The 20,203-nt window shown below is 50.8% G+C and overlaps 2 protein-coding genes across 2 annotated transcripts in view; both read right to left on the bottom strand.

Moving 5' to 3' along the window:
- Positions 1-6,077, bottom strand: LOC127028928 (endoplasmic reticulum-Golgi intermediate compartment protein 3-like). Its single transcript, XM_050914594.1, has 7 exons — positions 5,969-6,077; positions 5,657-5,727; positions 4,970-5,057; positions 3,557-3,676; positions 3,132-3,225; positions 1,795-1,960; positions 1-169 (listed from the first exon to the last, which is right to left on the bottom strand). Exons 1-7 carry the CDS (start codon positions 6,054-6,056, stop codon positions 80-82), a joined length of 717 nt encoding a protein of 238 aa, XP_050770551.1. The 5' UTR covers positions 6,057-6,077; the 3' UTR covers positions 1-79.
- A 707-nt stretch (positions 6,078-6,784) lies between these two features.
- The window catches only part of LOC127028920 (centrosome-associated protein CEP250-like), a 74,611-nt gene continuing 61,192 nt past the window's right edge, over positions 6,785-20,203 (bottom strand). Inside the window, 3 exon segments of the mRNA XM_050914573.1 lie at positions 6,785-7,158; positions 8,518-8,568; positions 8,738-8,845. Of these exon segments, the coding sequence (XP_050770530.1) occupies positions 6,967-7,158; positions 8,518-8,568; positions 8,738-8,845 (351 nt within the window). The 3' untranslated portion in view covers positions 6,785-6,966.

Here is a 20,203-nt window from a genome sequence, read left to right on the forward strand (position 1 = left end):
CCCGCTGAAGCAGTCCTGTTACTATTATGGATAACAATGCAAAGATACTAAAAGAAAATGGTCAGGTACACTTGGAAGCTCAAGGCCACAATAAACAGCAAAAGAAAATACCATGTACACGAGACTGTTGGAAACTTTTCCCTGGGGCAAAGTGGAAATTTCCAGCTACCTGCAGGAGACAGTAATCTTTCATTAAAAGGTCTGAACCTATAGAAATAAAGCAGTCGTACTAGTGCTTGGCTTTGTAAATGTTTGTTTAAAGAAGATAGACACCAAGCAACTCATTTTCATAGGTGACAATATCAGCAGCTATTGTCCCAACAGGGGGATGAATTTCCCCTCTTCCTCACAGGCAGTCATGTGGAAAGCCATAATTACATACTGGTGTTGATAATAACTGTTTTATGCAAATTATTTTAGTGGACATATAAATGGGAAGAAAGAGGAATTAACCCTACTGTGAGGGAACTGACTGTTGCTGCAGGAAATACAAAACAGTATCACAGAAAAGGAATGGAGAAAGTAACTGAGACGGAAAGTGAGCAGGGTAAAAAAACCCTTGATACAATAAACAACGGTGATCCTATGTACAGACCCATGAAAATAAGGTGCGTGCAAAAATAAAGCACTAAACCAACAAAACAAAACAAGGCAAAAACCCAAAAAGAAAAAGGTTGTTAAAACTTCATCCTGGAATTTGAAAGGGATATGGCTATTAGGTGCCAGTCCTCCCTGACACTTACTAGCATCATACACACTCTCCCCTGGAAGATCGGGATGTCCCAAGCTCACGTGCTACACTGCACCTTCGATGTCTGCGCAAGCCTGTTGCTTGTGTTACCTGCAGACCTGATGAGAATGGAGATGTGCAATATTCCAAGTGCGTAACAACGGCCCCCAGAAACTCCCCCCGTGACACCCACCCTGGGACCCTCGCTACCTCCAGCATGCCCCTTCGAATCTTTCCTGCTCATCACACTTTGTGAGAGAGGGTCCCCGAACGGTTCGGTACCCACGATGATGCTCAAATCACAACGTCTGGCTTCGTGAGTAAAAGGTTTCCTTTCCAGAAACAAAGAAGGTGGTCTCCAGGAAAAGTACACCAAGACGTAAAAGAATCCAGAGTTTGCATTAAAAAAAAAAAATTAGCCTGGGCCTGACTTCTAGAAGGTACTTGGGGACGTAACCTGCATGTCCAAGTGTTCTGGGTTTGGTAACCCGCCAAATGACAGGCTAGTTACCTGGTACATCTCGGACTACATTTTCACACACCAGTTGCAAAAACCACCTCTCTGAGCGTTTTCAGCTTTGACAGCCAACTCCAATAGCCTTGCTTCCACTGTTTTTCCACAGAAGAGAACATCTCACTCTCTCCAGCACCTCTGCTGGCAAGTTGGTGGTTGCTCTTATCTCCAGCATCCGCTGGTGCTCTCTGTTTTAAGACTAGAAGGCCAGGCGGGACAACCTCCCCTCAAAGAAGCTGCCTCTCCTCCTCCAGAAACCTCGGCAAGAAGACTCGCCAGCTAGACGGTACGAAAAGCTAAGCTTCTCCAGCCGGCATGCTTCCGACCAGCCCACACAACGAAACGGAGAATTAGCCCCTTCCCACCGCTCTTCCTGACTCTCCTACTGAACCCCTTTACGGGCACAAGCACCTTGCTGGGCCCCGGGGTTATTTATTATATTACGCTCCTGTGAACACCTACAGCTGGCAAAGGAGAGGAACGCCCCGACTCTGCCTTTTCACAGGCACCACCATCACGCAGCAGGTTCACAGCAAAACCTGTCTCTCACCTTGCTGACCTCTAGGAAACCATACACTTGGCAGCCCTCCTTCTTCTGCTCTTGCATTTTCTGGCTAAACCCTTCCCTCTTGCGCTGCTCTATGCTATCCGGGTTCTTGAAGGCCCAGCCTCGCCGCCTGTATGTTTCTCTGGCATCGCCACAACTATTACAACACCTGCAAAAGCACGAGCACCATCTTACCATCTCTATCGCTAGAAAGAGAGGCTCCAGCTCAGGACTTGAATCCTTGCTGGATTCTTTGCTTCTTCAACAAAGCAACAAAGCAAACATCAGGGACTGGACCTTGAAAGGTGGCCTAATGCTCCTGAAGGAGCTCGAGCTTCTTGAGGTGCTTTTTGAGATTTTGGCATGAGGATGCAAGCTGTTTGCATGCAGTTCCTGAGTCTGAAGAGGGCTCTGCCCGTCCATTTAGACAGTCAGATCACTCCCGGGCAAAGAAATTTGCTACAAAAACCACATCATTGTCCCCAGCTCTGAGCAGTTTGGAACTTCCCCGTGTGAACAAAGCATCTGCCTGTTTCTATTCCTCCTCTCCTCTGTTTTTAGGCCAAGACTGTCAAACCATGGGAGGGAGCGTTAATGGCAAACTTTCTTCATTACTTTCTGCCTCTGGATAACACCTTGGTCACCGCCAAAACCAGTTTTCTTTCTTGGTTCCATGTTTTGCTGGACCAAAGAGAAAGCTGAAGGCTGGAATCACGAATCCCTCAAGATGGAAACACCTCTGGGGAAGGACGCAACTTGACAGATGGGACAAACCAAGTTACTACAGAGACAATAATAGCGAAGGATAGTCCAGAACCTATGGACTATCACGCATCCATTCTTGCGGGAATTTGCAGGTAGGAGGAATGAGAAACACCAAGTGACACCCGTTGCTTGTGTGAGCCATGAATGTCTGCTCTTTGCTCCCGTAAGGATGCAAAGCCTGCAGCAGAAGTGAGAAGGCAAAGCCAGAACCAGGTTTTACTCCAAGACAGCTCACGGAACGGTGAACTAATTTACACAGCTCCCCTCTGGACACCAAATAACCCCAGAAATGATTCCGTTTGCTGAGATACAATCTGTGTGCTACTGCAAAGGTAGTGCAATTGGCACTGCCCTTAAACAGCCATGGAGGCAACCTAACTCTGCACGCTCTTAACAACCGCGAGTGCAGCTTCCAAAGGCATACCAAAACCACAACAGTTCTCCTCGTTCTCTGAACACGTGCCCAGGAGGATTTCATGGCACAGGCCTTCATAGACATTGTGAAAACAAACACGCGTGCAACGTAACTGTATTAATTCAAGCGCTAAGAAGATACAAAAAGGTGTAAAGGTTACCGAATGTCCTCTGACTCCGCCCCGTAACAGCTCTCGCAGCGATCGGCATCCAAAGAATTTGGATCAAACGCTTTTTCTTCTTCTTTCCCCAGCTCTAAGACAAAAGAGGATTCAAAGTGATGAGGCTTGATTCCTAGTCGTAAAAGACCATTAAGTCGGCAGCTTTATTCCTGAAACGCATCCGTGAGTCCTTGTCGTAATTTCAGAGGGACTAGGCAAAGATTTGCCTTGCAAAAGCGGTGAGTATAACAGGAGTTTGTCTGATCTGCCAGTTCCAACAGATTTGCGTGCTATCAACTCTTCCAGAGTCTGTGGTGTTTAAGTGCTCTTCAGCTGTCACTTGGTCCCGTGAATCTCCAAACGGGCATACAGTGACGGAAAGACGACGAGAGCATCCATCCAAGAAAGGCAGAACAGCGCCTTACCGTGTCTCTCGGCCTCTGGAGTCACACGATTGCCGGCTTTATCCAAACGTTGTTTAAACAGATTGTGCTCCACATCCAGCTGCTGCTCTCCTGCTACGTCCACGGCATCGATGCTCAAATCTGAAAGCAGCCAGCAAGGAAAGCGGTCTATAAACACACATTTGGTCTGGCCTGTGGCAGGCTGAGGAAGCATTCAACCCGTGAAAATACACAATCTTTCAGCCAGGGGGATAAGGATGTGCCAAACTGGAAGGGTGCGTATGGCTGGGGCCAAGTGACGTTTAGGGAATAAAACGCACGTTGCGGCACCCTAAACGACCCTTCCAAATACGGGGTTTGCTTTGCTCTACAAGAAGGACTGTTTCCAGCTGCCACAGAAAGCGTTACCCTGAAAGGTAATACGCTTAAGGCAAAAAACCACATCCAAACCCCTCAAAGCCCATCACCGTTTTCAGGAGTTAAGCTTAAAATGGGGTGAAAGCTGCCTCCTGCCTCTACCCCCTCACCCTTCCCCTGCAACATCAGCACAGTTCCTTGTGACCCCTTCTCACAAAGAAGATTGAGAAGGTCTGGGGTCTCGGCCTGCTATCGAAGCACCACGATGCACTTGCTGGCTCCAGGCTCTCTTAGAACACCGACAGCTTCTCTGCACAAAACAGCAGAGGCTTCCAGTCTCTCTGGCCTTCCCACGCCCTTTTAAACGTGACCAAGGCAAAGACCACCATCATCTCGGGTGGTCAGAAGGAAGTCGGACTCACTACATTTAGAGCCCAACGCATTACCCAAAGGAATTTCTACAACAGAACAAGAGGCAGGGAAGATCAGTGGACGGCCAGATAACGTGCACAGCACTAATGCCCAGGGAGACTGGCCAAACTTTCCGCCACTTCATCCTGCAACTTTGTTTTGAACTTGGTTAAAGGTAATCAGATTAACAACGCTCATTCTGATTTTAAAAGTTTTGGAGAAAGGTCATCCCGTGGCATTGGCGTTACAGTCAGAACGTAAGGACAAAAATCACGGCAAAGTTGCGCCTCCTCAAGTACTTCCAAAGGAGACTCTAAAGCTTTTCAACAGCAACACGGTCAAATCTTGGCTCCCAAGTGAACTCTGTGCCAGCTTCTTCAGTATTACTGAGCTCTCTGACAAAGTACACCGCCATACCGAAACCTAAGTGGGTTTACACCTTAGCCTCATTTGTAATCTAGAAAAATAACACCGCCTGACTGGAAGCGCTGGTTTAAGCGCCCAGCGGGCCTGCCTGGAATCACCGCATAACCACAAGGCATCACCAATCCCTCCCTGTCCGTGGCCCAAGCAGCGGTGCGGCACTCGGAAGCACCAGGCACACGGAGCCTGTTGGGCCCTCGGCAAGTACGAAAATTATCCCCGCTATTCAGCAGTCTGACTCACAAGCACAAGGCATATGTGGAAAAATAACATCTAGGTTGATCTTCAGTTTATCTCCCCTTGATTTGTCAACGTACAATTCCGGATGAACGTAGGAACAAAGAAAAAACAGAGAGTCCCGTTTCACTTGGCAGCAAATCCAAGGGCCTCTTTCCCTCCACCGCTCTGGCTCAGGAGCGCATTTTTAAGACGGGGCGTTCGCGAGACACCTGAGCTGCTGCCTCCCACGGTAGCTAAGCGCTTGCCGTTCGTAACGCTTTCAAAAAGAGAAGACTCTGGGAATCTTAGAATTTGGGCTGGGGACGCGGGCTCCCGCGCTCGCTTTCTTTTCCTCGTCGTGCCTGCCTGTGGACGGCGGAGACAGCGAGAAGAGATTTGGAGAAGCTCTCCGGCGACGCCTTACGGGAGGCCACCAGCCACCCTTGGCGCCAAGCGGCTCTCGGGGGAGGGCAGCCCGCTCCCGTCGTCAAGGCCACCGGCTGGGGGAAAGAAAAAACCCCAAACCCATCTGCGGCGGGTGAAGCTGCTGCGGGGGCAGCCCGGAGGGGGCGGCGGAGGAGGCGGCGGCGGCTCGGCGGGGGTGCGCAGCCACGGCAGGCCGCCCCGGCCCGCAGGGCCGCCTCTCCGCCGGGGCACGGCGGGCAGGAGGCAGCACGGCGCGGCCGCGCCCCCCCCGCCGCCGCTCCTCACCTCCTTGGGGAGGTAGTACTGCAGCTCCGAGAAGAAAAGCAGCACCACGATGAGCCCGCTGACAGCCGTCACTGCCGGGGAGACGAGAGCCGCCCTCAGCCCCGCCGATCGCGGCCGCACGCCCGCCTCGCCTCCGCCGCGCCTCCGCGCGCCTCAGCCTCCGCCTCCCTCAGCCTCCGCCTCCCTCAGCCCGCACGCCGCCGCCTCCCGCCGCCCAGCGCCGGCCCGCAAGGCCCCCCGGACGGCCGCCGCCCCACGGCGAGGCCCGGGCCCGCCCGCCGGCCCCCGGCCGCCCTCACCCCGCCCGCTCACCCAGCGCGCCCCCGCACGTCTTGACCCGAAAGTCTTCCAGGGGCTTGGGGAAGGCATCGAACCGCTTCAGCCGCCACAGCGAGGCCATGGCGCCGCGCGGCCCGGAACCAAACCCGCCTGCCGGGGCCGGGCCGGCACCGCCCCCGGGCCCGCCCGGCAGCGCGGCCCGAAGCCGGCCGAGGGGGCTGGCGGGGAGGGGCTGGCGCTCCCGGTCGCCTCCGGGCCGGGAAGCTCCTCGCTGCCGCCTCGCCCTCCTCTGGCCCGCCCTGCCAACGGCCCCCGGGCCTCGGAAGGACGCCCGAGAGACGCGGACTGGGCCGAGATCGGTTAGCTGGAGAGGGCTCGACCCCGAGGCCAAGCTGCTGGCAGGGAGCGGCTTTCACTGGCTTTCGCGCCCTCCCCAGCCCATCCGCTGCCTCCCTCTTTGACAGGCCTGCAGTTGGTTACTAACGCCCTTCGGAGAACAGCCGGGCTGCCCCTCAGGCTGGCTGTCGCGGCGACAGAGCTGAGAGCAAAGCGGCTCGGCAGAGTACCGCCGCTTTTTGTGCTGAGGGAAGGAGGGAGGGAGGGAGGGAGGGGATGAGGGAAGGAAAAATCCCACTCTCGTGCCCCACCTTCGATCCCTGGCGTGTACTCTTCCCCCTTCACTTTGAGAACACCTCCATTTCCCCCTCTCCTCACAGGGAACGGCCATGAACTCAGGAGCTTCAATCCTACGACACCTCCCAATAGCTGACTTGCGCAAGTAAAAGAACAGCATCCTCTTTCCTAAGCCACCTGTTACCCACCCCTTGCTTTTTCCTACTGAAAAAGTGCGGTCCTGCACAATTCCTTTTATTCAAAAAAACTTTAAAAACCACCGTCACTAGGAGATGCTTGCAAAGGCAAAGAGAACAAACGCAGCCTGTTTCCCACAGCAAAACGTAATGCATTCCTGGGAAGGGCACGAGACAGGAACCCCGTGATGCTGCAGCTGCTCCTCTACAGGAAAAGAAGGCTCAGAGAGGCTGAGCCAGCTTCCGAGTCTCTGCCTCCAGAACAGCAGCTTCGGGCTCCCTGACCACAGCTGCTAAGGAGCAAGACAGCTCTCGGTGAAGGTCTGACAGCTCCTGGCTGGTCTTTGCACAGCACTCAATGTAGTCCTGCTTGCATTTGCGTTCTTGCGCCAGCTGCGTCTGCAGAAGGGACACCTGAAAGAGGCGAAAGGCCGAGCTCAGACAAGCCCACGCTGTTAGGACCATCCGCAGCTCCACGGTTCCGGCTGTCAGGGAAGACGCACCCTCTAACTCCAGCCCTGACAAACGCTTTGTCCCACTTGGGGAATGGGCACTAACAGGTTCCCAGAGTCACCCTGAACTGACCTGAGACTATCAACAATTCGAGTCTCTTTCCGGCATACCATTCACACGTACACCACCGAGACATTCCATGTATATGAAAGACAGAGGTTCCTACAGGATTTAGTAACCCAGCTCGTTTTTTTTCAAAGGAGAGATCTGGGCTACTGCCGCCTCGGTTCACACGCTTTGTCCTCGGCAGGAGCACCACTGGTTACACAAGGTACTGAAGAGCTCTTCTGTTATGATCTAGTTGCAAAACTTGACAGCTAGCACACGAAAAGGGCAAAAATGCTCATTCTTCCTCCTTCAGAGCATTTCACAAATGAGCAGAGCAGATTGGATGAACCAAGCCCAGGGGGGAAATGAAACTCCTCCAACTCTCTTCTTTCCTGGCAACACGGGGTTGTGCCTGCTGGGCTTTTTGGGGGCAGAGACCAGCTGCTCTCACCTCCTCCCAGGTTTGCAGTGCAGTGCGGCCACAGCAGCTCTGGCATGTTGCCCTCTGCCTGCTTTGGAGTGGAGGAGATGCCAGCACTGGGAGCAGCGCTCAGGGCTTTGCTGTTTTGGGGAGCACAGCTCAGGTCAGAGGTTCTCCTCTCTTTTCCAAGTGACGTGTGCTTCGCCGAGGGCTGTGCTCCCCACGGGAATGCCATCCCCAACCTCAGGCTAGGAACATGAAAATACTCTTTCTTGGCAAGCGAACTCAAATAACAGAAGCAGTTCCTAAAGGAGTTTTATGGCTTATGGAACCTGCTGCTTGGAATTCCACACCAAGGTCTGTCAACATAAAGCCAAACCAGATAAAAGGGCGACCCTGATCTGCCAGAGCAGGCTAGATGTTGAAACTCAGGCAGCCAGCCCGGCAGGGAATGCGCAGTGATATGATGCAAGCTCCACTGGTAATTGAGCCAAGGGAAAACAGGAGGAGTCAACCAGGTGAGTTGACAGCCTTAGAATACTCCCTCTTTTCCGGCGAGTTCCAGTTTTCTGCATTTCCTCCAATCCCTCTCCCACCTTTAGGCAAGCCAGAGACTAGACCTAGGTGATGATGGTGTTTGGCCACGGCCAACAGATGGGTCTGACTGGGTATTTCCACCGCCTGGTGTACTCGCTCCTGACAGCCAACAAGCTCGGGCTGTAGCAGCGTGCAGAGTTGTGCCCATGAGTACAGCCCCAGCAGCTTGTGATGAGAGCTTTCCTCCTCCTCACCTGGTTCTGCAACTCAGCTAATCGACGACTGCAGCGCGTGTGAGACGACTCCTGTGAAGAAAACGCAAGGATTTGGTTTTGGCCTCCAGTCTGGCCAGGGCCATGGTCTATATTCGACTGCCGTTAGGTCCTATACCGGGGGGGCTGCTGCCACCGGGATTTGCCCTTGTTCCTCTGTATGGCCAGAGCCTCCTCCCACCGAGTAAGAGTCTGTTCTCACCTGTCGAGAAGCAGGCACCTTGTGCTGGTCGGAGAGAGAAAATCCGCACGCATCTGGCAGCGACCGACCACTACAGTATCTCTTCAGTCTCCTCCGTTCATGTTCCACCTGCACGTTGGATAGGAGAAAGGGTCACAGAAACCTGCCACCAAACAAGGAGCAAAAGGACCTCTGGACATCACGGCAAGGAGGTGTCTGCTCAGAGACCGTTAAGTGCACCAGAGAACGCCGGGGGCCAAAAGCACTCCAAGTAGACTACGGAAGAGAAAGAGCGAGAGGAAGCAGATCCTGACACAAGAGTGTCCAGTGTGTGCGTATGGGGCCACTGGGGCAAGAAGGGTGGTACCGGAGTGAATGTGCATTTGTGAAGGCAGTGGTGGTGCCAGGAGAGAGAGAAAATGACGGACGTGTGTGTCCACAGGGGGAGGTGGGAGAGGGAAGGAAACAAGCAGAGGACTCCAGAGCGCTGTCTGTGGAAAGGGTTGTGTTCCAGAGGACCGTGAGGCTTTGCAGAGGCAGTGAAAGCCTGGTTTACCTGCTCAAGAGTCCTCCTGAGTCAGCATTGAGTTGCTTCAGCTCAGTCTTCTCAAGTTCCAGCCTTGCAACTGCTCGCTGCAGATGTTCCAGCCGCTGCGACAGGAGTCTCTTCTCCGAGAGCCACGAGAGCTTGCTCCCCTTCTGCAGTAGCCTGCTGGGCATACAGAGAGGAGATTGTGTGAGCTGGTGCCCCAGAAAGGTTAGAAGGGCCACAATCAACAAGTCAGGGAGAGTACATCCTGAATGCGCAATGAAGCCTTTAACCTGATCAGGCAGCAGTACGAACTCCGTTAGTTTAATACACCGGAAAAGCTGTACCTCAGAATCTAAATCTCTGAAAGCATCCTCTAAGCACCATCAGGGCTGCTCTTCAGCCATCGCTACAAAATTGTACTTAGTTGGGTCAACTGTGCCCTGTCTTTCCATGCCAAATCCTAACCACGACACGTTGGCTAAGCTTGCCTAGACAGGAGAGAACCAATTACCCGTCCAGCTTTTGGACCGGAGTGAATTTTAACAGCAAGCGCTGTAGTACTTTCAGTGGTTTCTGGGCTTGACAGAAAACGTTCTAGCAGGTGAATGGCCTCTGGCCAGAGCTCTACGACAGGCAAGCCTGCTGGCTGCAATCATGGTTTCTTCCACGGCCAAGCAGGTCATGGATTTATGGGAATATATATTCCATATCTTTATAGGAAACATCTTTAGAACCCTTTATAGACTTTTGGTTGACTGATGATCAGTCACAGTGCTACCTGATGATGAAACCGGTCCGTGTCCCTCTCTGAAACCATACTCTGCAGGACGGCCTACTTCTTCCCTCAACGTGCCATTGCCATTTCACTCTTGGTAAGGGCGAGAGTCAGTGTTGTGCCTTCTCTTTCATTCCATTTCCCCGCTTTCAGTCTGCTTCAAATAGCAATCGCACGCTCCAATTCTTCCCCTTTGCCTTCCGCTCTCTTCCAGTTGTTGGGTTAGCTCCTTCTGCCTTTGCAAGAGACGGTCTCTCTCTGGAGAACTCTTTCTTCTCTGCTTCCTCTTCCTCCCATTTTCGGAGTTTCTGGATTTGTTTCTGTAGGGTCTCCCCTCATCCTTCCATCGCAAAGCTGACGTTATTTGTTTCAGGAGTTCACTCTGCCTCTAAGCTCTTGTTCTCTCCCTGCCAGAGTCTTCTCTAATACCCGACTCTGTCTCTCTGGTACTTGATCTCTTCATCCTTCTTTGTCAGCGTCTGCCTGAACGTGCCGGAGATCTTCCCGAAGAGCTCTTCTTTCCTCGTCTAACCTTCTTGCTCACCTTGAGCCTTGGTCTCTTGTTCCCTCTCGTGCAAGGCTGCTTCTAGGAGCTTCTCTTGCTCTCTGTGATGTCTAACCTCTTCATTCTTCTTGGTTAGCCTGAGCTGGAGATTCTGCAAGGTCTTCAGGGATCTGATCTCCTGGTCTCTCTCTTCCAGGTCTTTGCTCATTTTGCTGACAGCAATCCTTTGTTCTTCTGCTGCTTCTCCAGCTCCTGTATCTGTTCTTGCTGGGATTCAATCTTCTGGTTTTTCTCTCTTACGTCCTTAATAACCTGATCCAGAGCAGTTTTGTGCATTTCTTTCTGCTCTTCCAGCACTCTCATCTGTTCCTGGTACACCTTCATTTCTCCCTCCCTCTCTGACAGGATGGCAGTCACATGAGTGAGATTCTCCTGCAAAGCTTTTCCCTGTGCTGCCTCTTTCTGGAGCACCTGGATTTTCTCCCGCTGCATTTCCAGTTCCTCATTTTTAATTTTTAGGAGAGACACTGTGGTGTGGAGTTCTTGTTCAAGGGAGTGATGCCTATCTGTTGCTGTAGTCGCTCGGGTCTCAGAGGCTGTGACCGACTCCTGAAGAAGTTTTATCTCCCATACCAGTTCTTCTTTAAGTGCTTGCAGTCTGTCCCGTTCCTGCTGCAAAACAGGGAGGAAAAGATTCAGTAATGCCGTCTGTGTATGTTTGCTTTTCGTACTCGATTGGAACTCCTGCTCCAGTGGCAGCCAAGTGCTGCCCCCCTCTCCCTGCCTCTCGGGATGTTGCAGACCTTTCCCGCGCCACCCTTTAGGCTGCGTCTTTCCCAGCTACTCAGCCAGTCCCACCTTCCTTTCTGCCCTTCTCTGAACCTCTTCTAGCTCTAGTGTGTTCTTTTGGGGAGGAGCTCCCAGAACTGCAGCCAAGATTTAAAGCCCAGACTAAGCATGATTTAGGCAGTGGCATGATGCTGTTCTCTCTGCTAGGGAGGAAGGGAAGAGAGAACCACCCCAACATTTGATTTCCCTTTTTTGGGGGTGCTGGGGCCTTTTCTGGACCTCTCCTGTCTAGAGTTTTCAGGGTACCATCCTCTAGAACCCCACTGTGCCCTCTGGAAGGAGTAATGGTCAGATCACAGTCTCTCATTCAGTGTTTGAAATCAGGACTAGTTTTCCCCTTGCTGGCACACATATTTAGCCGAATCAGCACTTTGGTTTCTCAAATGTCTGTATTTATTCCCCGCTGTCTGCTCTCAGATGGGCAACGTTGAACAGCTCTCCATTATTAGCAAACTTTGTCTTCTCACCCCTTTTTCCAGATCCAGATATTTAGAAATCTAAATATGGATTTGGACACAAATAATTGCCCAAGCTATGCAATGTAAATAGAGACAAGTTTGAAAATTACTTTGCCTAAAGCTTCAAGGGCAGAAATCTTCAGAAGTGAGGAAAATAAACACCCTGAATCATCACGGAGTTTTCATGACTACGGCATCTTCCCTTACTTATTCAGAACATGCAATTGGAAAGGTTAAACCAAAAAACAACCACTCTGTATCTTCTCAGATTTGGACTGAACCTGTACGAGACCACCCAAAATCAGCTCTCCACTGGAAGAAGTTGCTCCTTAGAATTATTAGCAGAAGGCCAAACAACATGTAAGAAATGGCCCTTCACGGCATCTGCCAGCCTCACCAGGACATCCTTTCTTTGCTTCTCAGTGCTCTCGAGTTTCCTTTCCAAAGACGCCACCTCTTGATGTAGAGTCACAGCCTCCTTCTTTAGAGGCTCTTCAGAGGCTGCTAGCTGAGATGTCAACTCTTCCACCTCAAGTAAAACATAAACAAAGCAGTCAAAGACTACAGCTTGTCACTGTCAGCCATAGTGTATACTGTGAGGAAAGGGAAAGAAGTTGTTGAAATTCCACCCTAGCACGAGAGTACCAGATTCACAGTGGATACAGCCGACTTGTTTAAAAATCTCAGTGGGTCACCACGGTCATCTGAAAAACCACCTTAAAAACCAAGGCTAGCAGTAACAAGACCAGCAGAAATCCATGCTGATGATTGCTGGCAAACAGGCAAAAGCACTAGGCCATCTGTCCAGGGCGGCAGCTGAGATTCAGCTGGCCTGTAAGTCTCCTTCAGAGCAGCTGAGATGGAGACCACAGTATGGTGGCAGTCCGAGGGATCACCCCATCAGCCTGCTGCTCTGCCACGGAAAGGCACGAAGTGGAGAGACGGCCTGTTTGATGACTGGAGTAGCTATTGCTGTTGCAGTCACCTGGTTTTGTAGAGCATCCCGCTGCTGAAGGAGGATATTCATTTCCTCTTTGACGGTTTGGATTTCTCCCTTGTGCCTCTTCTCCACTGCCTCGATCTTGCTCTGAGTTTCCTGCAGCTCTGCTTGCAGCTCTGCCGTGATGTTCTGTAAACACAAATGGAGAGCAGGCTACTGGGACCTGCCATCAGGCCCAGCTTTTTCCTCTTTCTGTCTCAAAATCACATTCATTCAGCCACTTCTTTCTGCTTTGCTACCCAGCTCTGCTTCCACTGTAACCCTGCCTTCCTGTTGCGGATCTCTGGAGCTTCCCAGGCTCTGTGCTTTCAGTGCCTGCAGTAGTCCTTGCCTCCTCAGTCCCAGGACTTATGTTTTATGTCCTGGGTACTGCCCTTCACTCTGTTACCTGGCGCTCTCAGCCTCTCCCGCAGCTTACGTCCAGTTGCCAACGGCCCGTTCCTTCAACCTACCCTACTAGTCAGACTTACCTGCCCGTTCTCTCGCTGCTCTTCCACCTCCTGCCTCAGCTGCTGGAGCTGCTGGCAGGCTTCTCTCAGCTCTCCTGAGTTTGGAGCAGCGTCTCTAATAAAGCATCCTTCTCACGCTCCTTTTCTAGCAGGACCTGCACAGAAATAAAGAGAAGACGGGTTCAAACTTCCCACGCAGAATTTGTGCGGCAAGACTCAAAGACTGACGGGCTCACACGTTCTCAAAGCCCTATGCTGCTGGGCTCCTAGGTCATTATCTGCCCACTTGGAGGCACAGATTCCTAAGGGAGACTGGCACTATAAACATGGTCCATCCACGGTCCCTCTGGGATTGAATCTCCAACAAACTCCTGGCCATCTAACAGGAAAATGTGTGGCATTTCTCCAGTGTCTTGCCTTGCTGGTGAGGGTATCTCTCGTCTCCTGCTGTGCCCTGTGTGTCTTTCAATAGCGACTTTTGCACCTAGTTAGCAGCCCGATATCCAGCCACCTCCCACAGCTCTCTCCTTGCTGCGCAGGTGGCTTCCTTTTTGAGCTCACCCCTTGTGAGACACAGTTATGGTGTTCACGTTCTCTTCAGGCCGGCAAGGCGCTTCCTGCCTTTCTTAAACCTACCCTCTGGTAGCCTCTCGCATTAGAGGCCCTGTCCCTCGTGGCACAAAGCTCTCATGGTTGCTAAGGCATCACTCCTGTTACAAAGGGGCAGCTGAGAGACACTTCTACCCAGACGGACAGTGTCCAGAGAAGCACTGCCAATAAGGAGCCCAGAAGAGTAAAAACACCACACAAATTCTGCCTTCACAGTCTTTACCTCTTGCTTGGCATTTTCGACTCTGGTTCGTTCCTCTTCTTGTTGAGCCTGCACGGTAGCAACTTCCTGCTTCACATCAAACAGCTTCTTCTCGTGCTCCCTTTCTGTCTCTGCCTTCTCCTTTTCCCATTGCTCCAGCATCTCCTGGACCTCTGAATGGTGCCCTTCCCGCTCGCTTGCCTGATGAGGGCAGGAAAAGACTTCAAGACGGAGTCCCAGCCAAGCTCCTCAAAAAAAGGGGAAGCTTCATCCCTCCCACAACCCCTCACCAGAACAGCGCACCACAGTGGCTTTGTGCCCTCCATCAACCACATCCTATCGAGGAACTTAAAAGGAGGGTCAGCAGGTGGAAGAAAAGGAGACGTCACCTTCCCCTCTCTGATGCCTGCCTGTTTCCCAACACCTCTCGCCTCGGGATTTCTCTCTGTTCTCAGAGTCTCTGTTTTCAAAGCTCAACTCCATTCTCATCAATGAACAGATGCTGAGGGACTGCAGGGTGAGCAAGAGGCCAGTACCCCGATGCCCTAGTCACAAGACAGGCCACGAACTGAAGTACCAGGGACAAGGGCCCTGTTCCATACGCTTCTAGCCCAAAGCTAATGCCTCTGTCAACCGCGGAAGGACAGACAGAAAGGAACAAAGTTCCCGTGCCTGCAGCTGGCAGGAATGTCAGGAGTCCGCTTCACGGTAGACAGGAGTCCGGTAAGCTCCTGCCCCTTTGCTGCCATGCTTTGGGTGGGGACCACCCAACCTTCTGCTGAACTCGTCTTAGGCCCACCCTGAATCTGGGGCTGCAGTTACTGTCCCAGCAGAGTCCTGTGGGTGTTCACGTGCCTTCAAGTAGGAGCCATTGGCTTGCTGCCTGGCCTGGCAACGTGTGGCCTATGACAGATGACTGCTGCCATTTCACACGCTATTCTTCTTCTCAAGCCAGCCCACAAACCTTGCTGAAGAATTCAAAAGGTATCGTTTCCTACCAGGTCTTGCAGGAGCTTGTTTATTTCCACTTCATGCTCAGCTTGCCGGAGTCTGAGGGTGTTGTCATACTGTGTTCTGTCTGCAAGAGCCGTTCTGCCATGTTTTCCCGTTCCTGCCTCATCAGAGTCCTCTCCGCTTCCAGCTCACATTGAAGGCACTTCACTTCCCCTGCAAACACGACAAATGGCAAGATTCAGTGCCTGCCCAAACAGTGGTTCTGACTTTACTGACCTTAAGCCATTTGAATTTCAGTGTAGGAGGGATCTGTCTCCAGCTCCTTCACTCCTCAGAAGCACTGCAGACAGAGAGCTATTTTTATGCCATCTCCCCTAGGCAGGGGGAGCACCAGAAACAAAGCAATGAGCCTTTCACCTTGGATCACCTCCTTGGCCTGCGTGACGGTGTGAAGTTGGACTTCAAGCTGACTCCTGGCGATCTCCAGCTGAGATAAGCGCTGCTGAGCCTCAAACAGGCTGGATTCCAGGGTCTCCTTCGCCGACCTGCAAGTTACAAATACGGAGAGAAAGGAGTTTCTTGCTCCTGACACCCACAGGGAGTTACTCCAGTAAGAAGTGGTCCGAGATCCCTACCCCTGAGTACGGAAAATGGGTTCTGTGGAAACTTGTATACAGAAAGCATATTTCTGCCATTTAAAATGGCAATGCAGGCTCCTCCGAGGGAATGCCCAGGCTTTACTTACGACCTAGCATAACACAGAAAGCCCACCGAATTTGACCTCACTAGCCAAATCTTAAATTGCTGTTGTCCGATCTACAACACATGGGTAGCTGTGCCCACAAAGTCTGTGCCAGCAAGCAAAAGCCCAGCCTCTGCTCGCAGCCCTTAGCTCATCAGCACTTCCACGTTGTTCTGCAGGGGGACAGAGTAAGAGTATTTCCCTGGTGTCCTGGTTTTGGCTGGGACAGAGTTAATTTTCTTCTTAGTAGCTGGTACAGTGCTGTGTTTTGGATTGAGTGTGAGAATACTGTTGATAACACGCTGATGTTTTAGTTGTTGCTAAGCAGCGCTTAGGATAAGTTAAGGATTTTCTTTTTCCCATGCTCTGCCAGCAAGCAGGTGGGAGGGAGCATGGCCGGGGCAGCTGACCCCAACTAGCCAAAGGGGTATTCCATACCATGGAACGTCATGCCCAGTATATAAACTGGGGAGTTGGCCAGGAGGCGCGGATCGCTGCTGGGGCATCGGTCAGCGGGTGGTGACCAACTGCATTGTGCATCACTTGTCCTTCTTGGGTGTTATTTTTTGTTGTTATATTCCTTTCATTACTATTATTATTATTATTATTAGTTAGTAGTGTATTTTATTTTACTTTAGTTATTAAACTGTTCTTATCTCAACCCACGAGTTTTACTTTTTTTTCCCTCCTCCTCCACACCACACTGGGAGGGGAAGGGGGAAGCGGCTGCGGGGTGCTGAGTTGCTGCTTGGGGTTAAACACGACACCTGGCTGACTTGTGACTTTTTAATGCTGTTCATAGTGTAGGTATAGGTAGGTCATTTTCCAGACTCCCTATATTTCAAAGGGACTAAAGAAATATGTCAGATGATACAGTAAAATCTCATGCTTGTAGCAGCATTTGTAAGAAATCTGAACTAGATTTTATCTGAACAAGGACTACCTGAAAGCAGAGACAGGTAGCCTTCAGTTTAACTGTTGGAAGTCCAAGAGAAAAACTTGCTACTTTTCTCTAAGCGTTGCTCCCTGAGTAGGCAGTAGCCCAAATGACTTGTCGCTCTTTAAAATGGAAGCTGGAGTACTGCAGAGGCAAATTGCTACACCCATAGACTTCAACCAACTGCTGCGTACGAGACACAGGATTCTGGAACCAGGAGCTGAAGTGACCTCCCCGATCTAACGCAGCCTCCTGGGTGCCAGGTTCCTACAATACACAGCACTGCCTCGCTAGTACAGGGACGCAGTCAGGATAACAGCCTTCAGGGTAAAGGGGCACCTGCGTGGAACAACAATAAAACCCACAACAGTAGGATTTCACTACTTTGATGGACAACGGAGGATGTATCTTCAAGAAGGAGAACAAGCACGTATTTCTGATTACGCCAATCTCTGGCAGTCCAAAGTAAATATGCGCCGTTTTAAGGATAAATCAAAGTCAGTCTCTAAAACAGAACAGCAAAGACAGAGTCCAAAACTGTGACAACCAAAGGCTCTTGAGAACAACATCTGGCAAGAATAGTTGCTGATTTTTCATTATCTATTGCCAAAGGTTCTTCATAACTAATTAATCTCTTTTTAAAAAATAATTTATCCTTCTTTTAAAAAAAAACCAAACAGCTGAACATTTAATAATTTAATAACAGCCCAATAATTGACCAAACATAACTCAGCTGGATCAAATAAGAGAAGCTGGAGCTCAGAAGCAGCAGCAGCTCTCAAGAAACAGACTCAGTCAAAATGTGTTTATCAGCCTTGCCAACAACATACTCCGGAGTGGTAAAGTGAAAAAGTCAAAAAGCATGACAAACAATCTCTAAAACACCATCTGTACAGCTCTGCAAGTTCAGGAGTCTTCTAAAAACACCTAAGACAAGGACAAATGTCTCGATCCGTTGGGTTGGGTTTTGGGGTTTTTTTTGGAAAAGCAGAACTTGTCACATTTGATCTCAGAAACCTGATACAGCAGAAGACAGAATCTTGTGCCTTCCCTGTATAACTTCTCCGTGACGTCCGTCTCTAAACAGCATGTGGTAAGGAGTACAGGACCCAGACATCAGCGATGGGCAAGAATTCCGAAGACCGGCAAGAATTCAAAAGATGTTTCCCTGCTGCTGGTGTAACCAACTCAAGGTCCTGTGCCACAGGTAACAAGAGTTAGCTTAGAAACAGAAGGCCCTCAACATTTTCAGGATGAGCCTCCAGCTTCACCCTAAATGGCAGCGTCCTACTCACAATGTCCGCATGAAATAGCCTTGAAATCTGGAGATCCCATGTGATCCACTACTTGACAAGGAAAGATCTATGTTCAAACGCACAGCACAAGAAACCAAAACCAGAGAGAAACTTCAGGTTTCAGTAAACATCTGCATGGTTTAATTATTACTCAATGCAGAGCCAAGGTACCAGATACTGAGGAATTATCTTGGCTTGCTTTGGACTTCACGCAGGAATGGGCAAGGGGGCAGAAACAGGAGCCCAAGGCTCAGGAGAGCTTTGCTAGCTTGAGCTGCCAGAAAAATAACATTCAATCATGCTACACTGGTTTGGGGTTTTGCTGCTCGAGATTCCTCCATTTTCTGTCCATGGCAGGTGAAAACAGCTGGAAAGCACGCCGAATGCAATAAATCCTCGTGTAATGATTGCCACCTTTATAGTTACAGACACTAAATCATGTCCTGCCTAGGGTCTCCTCCCCGCCTTTACCTGGCCTCTGCCAGCTGCTCTGAAAGGCCTTGTCTGTCCCGCTCCACGGCTGCCAGTCGCACCTCTAGGGCAGCCTTCTCGTGCACCAGCAATTCCTTCTCCTTGCACACCTTGGCCAGCGCATGCCCTTGGCGAGAGGACTCCTGGCGCAGCTGCTCCAGACCACTGCTAGCCGACTCTTGCTGGCGGTAAACCTGGAAGCGGGACAAAACACAGTTGGAGTCCTTTCTCTGGAGTCCTGGGCAGAGCCGGCCAGTGCCGCTTCTGAATCAGCTGGAGGAGAAAGAGCTCCTGGACGTTGGGCTGCAAGGTTAAGAGCATCTGCTGTATACCGCACTCATACCCTGGGCTGCCAAAAGGCACTGGCACTGTTCACTTGGAAGTGATGTGTAAGGCCCTCCTGGGTTGCCTGGGACCAGACAGCTCCTCCGGGCAAACGTACATACCCCACACTACCTGTTTTCATGCAAAAATACTGCATCTTCCAGAACTGCCACCTTGCAAACTACGATTCTATCCGAATCTATGCCAGTGACGGACAACTTCAGCAAAGGTTGAGCAAAAGCAACTTTGCTCGCTGAAGAAAGTGAAAAATACACGTGGTTTCTCCTTCTAGGAAAAAAACCCCAACCCATCAAAGCGTCACCTACTGCAGTGTGTAAAGCAGTTGGATGCAATGAGGTGATGCTTGGCAGGGCAACGGCCCCTGGGGCGAGCAGTGTCATTTAGTGATTTCGGAATGTCTGCCTGATGTGGCCAAAGAGATGGCAGACTCTGTTTGTACAGCAGTTCATGTCAACCATACCGTTTACGCGTCTTGCACAAACAAGTTGTCTAATATACCTGCCGGTATTCAAGCTTGAAGACGAACCCTGATTTTTTAGCTTTTTTCTTCAGTCTAACACCTCTGCTCTGTAGTTGCCAAACATACCACGGACTCCAAAACTAAGACTGTCTAACAGAGAACAGACCATCAGAAACAACCAATTCTCCTCTCAAAGTTATCCCCTAATACCCAGGATTGCACATTATGAACTGACATTTGAACGATGACAAACTCCCTAGTCTCCTCCAGTGACACGATTCTCCCAAGCTCTTTTTCCCGGGTACTGAAATCAGTTAGTCCAGAGAAAACAGTCCTGTGCCATCCCCTATTTCTCATCTTCTTCCTCAAAGCCTAAAGAGGCTCCAGCAATTCAAAGCTGCGTGTGTGTCTTAAAATACAATTTCAACAATTTCAAGGTGTCATTCCATTCTTGGCAGGACGGGACAGCAGACATTGACTTGCAGCTTTGTCCCGCTCTCTAGGCTCGAACAAATGCAGCTTTGAAAGCTGCAGACTTCACAACAAGAAGCATAAATAGAAACAGGCAGCCCCGGGGCTTTTTGCCTCAGAAAAAGGGTGAAGAGCTATGCCGTTTGCTTCTTTTGCCACACGTGAGAGTAGTAGTCTTACTCAGCTTCATGGACACAATCATCTCCCTGCAGCTTCTCAAAAGCCAAAAAAGAGGCCAGCACAGCCAGGGGGATTAAAGTAACCTGTAGAAGCAGAGGACAACTCCGAGAACTGCAGAACTTCTCTGCAAGCCAGCAACACGCTTCCAAAAGGAAGTAAACAAAGCCTTCCGACCTCCAGCACTACCAAGCGTCTCCTTCACAAAAACCCCGCAGAAGCCAACAGATACAGCTTCACTGAGCCAAGCAGCCCA

Source organism: Gymnogyps californianus, unplaced genomic scaffold (genome assembly GCF_018139145.2).
Source record: "Gymnogyps californianus isolate 813 unplaced genomic scaffold, ASM1813914v2 HiC_scaffold_49, whole genome shotgun sequence".
NCBI lineage: Eukaryota > Metazoa > Chordata > Aves > Accipitriformes > Cathartidae > Gymnogyps > Gymnogyps californianus.

Excerpts from the sequence above, each read along its gene's own strand:
- LOC127028928 (XM_050914594.1), bottom strand. The coding sequence starts at position 6,056 with ATGGCCTCGCTGTGGCGGCTGAAGCGGTTCGATGCCTTCCCCAAGCCC. Across the intron at positions 3,226-3,556 it reads TCCAGAGGCCGAGAGACACG|AGCTGGGGAAAGAAGAAGAA; the intron begins GTAAGGCGCTGT and ends CTTTTGTCTTAG. Across the intron at positions 170-1,794 it reads GTTTCCTAGAGGTCAGCAAG|GTAGCTGGAAATTTCCACTT; the intron begins GTGAGAGACAGG and ends TGTCTCCTGCAG.